At 33.7% G+C, this 7,456-nt stretch overlaps 1 protein-coding gene across 1 annotated transcript; it reads left to right on the top strand.

Moving 5' to 3' along the window:
* Window positions 1-239: 239 nt before the first annotated feature.
* LOC100251624 (F-box/kelch protein) lies at window positions 240-1,666 on the top strand. The gene has a single exon (NM_001281266.2). It carries the CDS (start codon window positions 252-254, stop codon window positions 1,425-1,427), a length of 1,176 nt encoding a protein of 391 aa, NP_001268195.2. The 5' UTR covers window positions 240-251; the 3' UTR covers window positions 1,428-1,666.
* The last annotated feature ends 5,790 nt before the right edge of the window (window positions 1,667-7,456 follow it).

The raw sequence follows: 7,456 nt of genomic DNA, 5'->3' as shown, positions 1-7,456 counted from the left end.
ATTCTTTTGAAAATTTCTAAAGGAAAATGGGTTATAAAAATAATTAATTAAAAAGGAAGTCAATGAGGGTGCCATCTGCCATGGCCTCCCCCAGGATAGACTGATGCATGAATTTCAAGTCGCGGCAGTTAACATGATCGGCACTACCTTTTCAAAAATTGAAGGAAGAAAAAGAAATTCCCTATTTTAATTATTATTCCTTGCCCTCTATAAATATATCCCCTAACCCCAACAGCCTCGCCCGAAACCAAATGGGGCAGGACTTGGGGGAACTGGAGCGACAGGGAATGGCTAGAAAGACAAAGGTGGAAGAAGAAGAAGAAGTAGAAGAAGCTCCCATCTATGGAGACGTACTGGAGCTCATACTCTCTCACGTGCCTCTGGTTGATCTGGCGCACGCCTGCCTCGTCTCCAATCCATGGAAGCATGCCGTTTCCTCTTCTCTCTCTCATTTCAACAGGTTGAAGCCCTGGCTGGTGGTTCACACTCAGACCACTCGCTCTCCCTATGTCACCACTACCCACGCCTATGACCCTCGTTCCCAACTCTGGCTCCACCTCAAGCAACCGCCTATCAGGTACGTATCGGCCCTCCGCTCCTCCCACTCGACCCTCCTCTACATGCTTTCACCCTCCAAGCTTTCCTTCTCCTACGATCCTCTCCACCTCGCCTGGCACCACGCCCAACCCCCGCTTGTGTGGCGCACCGACCCCATCGTCTCCGTGGTCGGTTCTCGCATCATCATCGCCGGCGGAAGCTGCGACTTTGAGGACGATCCTCTCGCCGTGGAGATCTACGACATCGAGTCCCGGTCGTGGGACTCGTGCCAGTCCATGCCTGCCACCCTCAAGGACTCTGCTGCCTCCACCTGGCTCTCAATAGCAGTAAATGATCGTCAAATGTTCGTGACGGAGAAGACCTCCGGCGCGACTTACTCGTTCGATCCGGCAACTAAGACGTGGCACGGTCCGTACGATCTGCGCCCGGATCCTTCCGTGTTCTTCTCTGCTATAGGCTTCGCCGGCGACCGGATGATTCTGGTTGGGCTGATTGGGGACGCCGATAACGTGAAAAACGTGAAAGTGTGGAAAATCAATGAAGAAACAATGAAATGTGAGGTAGTAGGGGAGATGCCACAGTTGCTTCTGGAGAAGCTGAGGAATGGGAATTCGACTCTTGTTTCGATAGGCGTGACGATGAAGGGAGATTTCATTTATATACATAATACGTTGGGGTCAGAAGCATTGTTGTGCTGCGAATTCAGGAGTAATGGTGAGATAGGGTGGAGTGTTATAGAGAATGTAATCGTGAGCGATCGGACTCGGCTTGGGAGGTTGGTGTTTACCTGCTCTGATGTAGGGATTCATGATGTCCACAAGGCGTTGCGCTCTGATAATCGACGATTTGCTGTCCAGTCTGTAGAATGACTCACCGACTCAGTGAGTGGAGTTTCTGGGCTCCATTAATTGACTTCGTTGGTGTTGAAACGACGTCACATTTTGGGTGAATACTGTTGACCTGTACACACTACATTCTACACCTGCAGATGCTGAATTTGTTTGTGTCTCTATTGCACCAACTGCATGTCACTTGAAAAATTTTCAATTGTCAGACACAACTTATTAAGTATTTAATTCTCAAAAAAAAGAAAAAAAAATTTAAACTATATTTTTTGTAATTGGCACGGGAGAATTACTGAAAAGGACAGGTGTAAAAAATAATTACTATGAAGGCTCATTCTTTTAAAGGACAATTTTACTCTTAAATATGTTTTCTATATTATTTATAAATAAATTGAGATTGTCAATGATACGGGACCCCTATATGATGATAAGTACAGATTGATAGCTAATCAATAGTACATTTCTTAGCTTGAAAAAATTGTCGTTCACTTTTAAACAATCAAGTGACTGTTTTAAAATTTTGCATTCTTCTTTTAAAAAAAATTGAGATTTTTAAAAAAATCTTGTAAAAAAAATAATTTTTAATATCTCATAAATAAAAAAAATATCCTAAAGTTATTATATCGTTTTATATATAAAACATACAATTAAAACTTTGTTATCAAAATATAATGAATAATTATTTTTTACGAGTACTCATCAATTGAATAATATATAATTATTCAATTGATTAACACACACCTATTAAATGGAATAACTCACAATTATTCATGGGGTAATATAGTACGTGAAAAAATTAAATAAAAATAAATTAAATCATGTTGTAATATATTGTAATAATAGTGTATTGATATTGTAAGTATAATGCATTTATATTGTACTTATATTTCATTATAAAAATAATAATTCTAAAAATGTTTATTCATATCTTATTGGTATTAATATATCATATCAATATATTAACAATATTTATTTAGTGTTTTGAAATTATTTAATAATTTTTGTATATATATATATATATAACTATAAGTCTTGTGAATTCAAATTTGTAGTTCATTTGGTTTCAGAAATTATTTATAATATAGGTATATTGTGAAATATATTATGATTATACAAAATTATAATTTTTATAAAAAATTTCATAGATTTCCTAATTACGTTTTATTGTAATTATAACATATTTTTGTTGTACCTGTATTTTATAATAAAAGTAATAATATTGAGGATCACCTTTTATACCTTATTAATATTTAACATATCAAATATATTAACATCATCCACTCGATGCATTGAGAAAAAAAAATATATGAAAATTTTTTTTTTAAAAAAAAAAGCACTATGCAAAGGAAAAAAATCATATAATTTTTTAAATTATTTTATTATAAAAATAAAAATGATTAAACATTCTCTATTATTTTTTTATTCTTTTTAGAGAATCTGAATGAAAAATTAAACATTTTGTCTTTCTTGAATTTAATACAAAAACATAATTTATCAATTTAAAATTAATATATATATATATGAAAAAATCATCATTTTTATTATATAATTATGGAACTTATTTTTTTCTTAATAAAATTAAAAATTAGAATAAAAATAAAAAATGTAAAAAAAAACAATACATGATATTTTGAAAATATTTTTTAAAAGTATTTTTGATTTAAATAGTAAATTTAAATTACAAATTATATATGATTGTAAGGGTTAAACCCAAAATTTTGAATATCAATCATTATAATAAATATGGGACCCATGTGTCATAAATGTATTAACAAATCAAATGAAGTGCTTTAAATGCTTTGAATTTTAAAAGTTTTAGTTAAAGGGCAGTTTTAGTATATTCGACTTATTAAAGTCCTCCCCAATAATTATTAGAAGAGACCATCTTTTCTAGTAATTGTTCTACCCAACCCACCCACTCCGGTTTGGTGGTACAAGAAGTAAGAAGTAGATGGCCTAATTTTGGAAATGGAAGAGAGCGTATGGGGCTGTTGGGGATTGGGATGAGGCCGCAGCACGTGTCTCACTTCAGGGGGTGCATGCTGTCACAATAGGTCTGCGTACGTAAGAAAGCCAATACAACTTTAGCCAAACCTACTCAATATTCATTTCCCATTTCCTATTGTAAATGGAATTGCATGACCACCGTCATGGAGCATGATGTTTCCTTGGCTTTCCCCACTTCAAATGCTTAGATCATTGTAAGCGTTGTTGGATGGCTTAAACTATGGTTGAGCTCTTTTCCGTGAACCCAGTTTGAGTATCTTAGGCTCAGGATAAATAAAACATTGATTAGTGGATCACTTGGACTCGTGAGTATTTACTATTTACAGTCTGTGGGGCATCTATTTGGGCCACTCCATGTGTAACATTTATGCACGTGGCCGTCCAAAAACTTGGTTTATTTATTTGTAAACTTCTATTGGGCCTATAACTTTGACATTGGGTTGGGTGGGATTCATTTTGATCATGGGTTTAGGTCGGGGTTTGGCCGGCCATAATTCGTGTTTCTCATGAACACGAATGGTCTAGCTAGCCCATACGACTCCTGATGGCCATTGTCAAGGTTTACAGATTGTTACTTGGTATTTCTTGTGAACACGAAATGGTCTAGAGTTAGCCCAAAGGACTCTGATGGCCATTATCAAGCTTCAGAGATTGTTACATAGTTGTTCCCTACACTATGCCTTTTTTGCTCTCTTTAGATATCTTGTCATCTTATACTGACCAAAGAAAATCCTAGCTGGGCCTGGTCTAAACTAGTCGTCAAGTCTCAATATTTCAGTTTGGGCTTTACTTCTTACTGGTGGAGTAGCCCAGTTTCGGGAAGGGATCCAAGCGTCTGCCGACCACGTGTGCCTATTCGGCCACTGGCCCATCGGATTATTACTATTATTATTGTTATTATTATGAGGGACACATCATATCGTCATATCCCTGGATTAGTTGGGAAGATCCAAAAAGCAAATAAATGAAAAGGATTGAATTGGAACCAACCCAAATTGCCCTTTGACATTGGACCCACAAAGATGGACCATGCCCATAAAAGGATCCCACTAGCCCAACACATAAATGGCTCATGGGACCAAACGACAAATCCACAAGTGAAAAAAAAGCAAGTAATCTAACCATTGTTTCCTCCACCTAATAAAGCAAACACACACCTCCCTCGATTCCTCTTCTGCCTCCCTGGTTTTGAATACCTTTTTTTCCCCCACTTTATTTGCTTCTTTTGGACCTCTCGTTTCAAAGTTGAAGACCCCAAGTATTTTTTTTCTTCGCCATGATTGAAAATTTTCCAGTCTGCCTTCCCTCTTTTTACCCACTTTATGGGCTTTCTTTGCGAGGAAAAGGTTTCAAAATCATGCTAGGTGGTGTACCACTACCATACTGCCATCTATGATAGGTTGGCCTCTTCCAATCAGCATTGGACACGTCTTCAACTGGTACAAAAATTTCATGTTACAGACGTCATTCAATCTGTTTGGTCTATCACCTTGGGTTTGGGGTTAGTTGGGGCCCATGGGCCACTGTGCAAAGTTTGTTGGCCTTTGTTTTTTTGGCTGATGAAACCACACACTCAAAGATTTTGTCCTTCGAATTTTGTTGACAAGCCAACTCGTACCTCGTAGTTTATGCTTTTGGAGATCAAGCGGGCTTTAGGAATATTTTCTTGTCTAAAAGTTTCTTCGTAGGGGAATTTTTTTTTTTAAAAAAAAAAAAATAGTTTTTACAGTTTTTAAAAATAATCTTTAATTATTTATAAGAGTAAAATTTTATTTAAAATCTGAAAATAAAAATAATTTTTCCAATTTATTCTTTGTCAAAATTAACATAATTACATATAATATATAAGTTTTCAAAATATTATTTATATATTTACGGTAATGTGTATGAGAATTAAAAAAAAATTATTATAAAAAAAAATTGTAATAAAAATGAAAAATTAAAAGGGTTTTATGAACCTGCTTCAAAACTGTTTCAGAGTGTTTTGTTGTTAATAAACACAAAAAATAAGACATTTTAGATAATTTTCTTTAATTGTTTTCTATTATCTTCATTTGTTTTTTTACAGATTATTTTAAGAAATAATTATATAGATATGTAAAATGATTAAAAATAAAATACTAAATATAAAAATTATTTTTAAAATATATTTAAAAATATTAAAAGATAGTTAAAAACATTTTAAGTTTTCAAACAATCTTTTATTCTATAAAATTTTAAGAATGGTTTTCAAAAACTGTTTTAAAAAACTATTTTGCATAATTATTTTAAAAGTACTTACCACACATGCTCTGAATATCTCATAAATTCAAATATTAAAAGGACAGTGTTCACAAGAGCATATATTACCCTATTAATATAATAAACTATCAATTAATTTTTTGTTCTCAAATTAGCAAAAGATAATAAAATGAAAATAATAAATAAGCATCAATAAAGATGAATAAGGAAAAAAAAAAAGGCAAAGAATGAAAAATAAATCAAGTGAAAATAATTGACAAAACATGATGAAAAATATTATTTTTTGATACTAAAAATTGAATATTCTTTTAAGGTGACGTGGGGAAGAAAGACCCTCTCATGCTTAAGTTAGACTCTTCATAAAATAATACTTTTTATTTATAATGAGTAGGTCTTATTCATGATCTATCTTCTTAATAAACATTGATGGGATAATAAGAAATGTTTACTCTATTGTCATGATCCTTATAGTCAGACAGTTGTGGATGAGGATAAGATCAAGCCCATATGAGAACACTTTTACTTTGGCTAAGATTAATTCACTTTCTAAGGAATGGGAGCTCAATGCACTTGAGTAAGAGCTTGAATGTTTCGACCCACCTTATGTTTTAAACACATTTTATGCTACTTGAGCATATACACAACCTATGCCTAGCCCATGGTTGCTTGCCTAACGGAGGGTTCAACATTATAGGGATTCTACCCTTCCATACGACACAAAATTTTACCTCTTGGTAGTCATAGATTACTTTACCAGACGAGTAGAAATAGATATTTATGCTCATATCACCAACTAAGACCTTAAGAAATTAGTGTTGAAACATAATATATTAATTTGGCATTCCGAAGACTCTAATAATGGGACATATTTTGATTGCATGACATTTCATGGTTTATATGTAGAGTGAAGAATCAAGAATGCCCATGCTCCCCTCAATATATCTAAGGTTAACGGTGAGTAAAGGCCACTAACAAAACCCTTCTTAGCCACTTACATAATATACTAGAGAGGACTAAGGGAATATAGACATAATAACTACTTAGGAACATGATCATGGGTGCATGCTCTTTGAGATCCTAGGGCTATTAGATCTATCAATAGCAGAAGCAAAAAGATATTTTTCAATACAACCTAAATTTAGGTGTTAAAAACCATACACTTGGATTTAATGTTCCTAGGTCCTATTCTAGCTAATGTGGGGATCTAAAAAACTTTGCGATCTTCCATCTAATCACTCTTTCTTTAATCTTTTGCACTTGTATAGAGTGACTGCATGTCTTGTTAAGACAAAGCAATAAAAATCATAACATAATATAATAAATAAATAAATTTAATTAATATTTATATTATAATTCCAGTTCTCCTTTTATTATCATTTTTATGTATTATGTATGATGAACATTTGGGCCTAAATCACTAGTATTGTACATGACTTTGATATATTATGAGTCATGAGGAAGATCCAAGTCATAAGTTCCTTACAAATTGATGAGTAGTTCACACCTAATTTATAAACTTGGGCAATCCATATGAGGTTGTAATGTGTTACCTCCTAATTTGAGGGATGACTTATTTTAGTTATCAAAATAAGGTTATCATAGTGAGTGTAATAATGTGTATGGTAATACATTGGACAAGTACTATAGTAAGTCATGATATTAGCTATCGGATAGTCATGACTTCACCAAACTATTATGTTGCAAGAGTTTTTAACTTTAAGAGAATATTGAGTTAGTGTTGAAGTTTTTAGTGGCTTTGACCAATGGGCAAAACTCTAAAGTGGTCATTTATTCTATATGGATTG

This window comes from Vitis vinifera, chromosome 1 (genome assembly GCF_030704535.1).
Source record: "Vitis vinifera cultivar Pinot Noir 40024 chromosome 1, ASM3070453v1".
In the NCBI taxonomy this organism is placed as follows: domain Eukaryota; kingdom Viridiplantae; phylum Streptophyta; class Magnoliopsida; order Vitales; family Vitaceae; genus Vitis; species Vitis vinifera.
Note: the sequence above shows the minus strand (reverse complement) of the source record. Positions and strands in the feature narration are given on the sequence as shown.

What these genes read in the sequence shown, in the direction of transcription:
- LOC100251624 (NM_001281266.2), top strand. Translation starts at nt 252, where the DNA reads ATGGGGCAGGACTTGGGGGAACTGGAGCGACAGGGAATGGCTAGAAAG.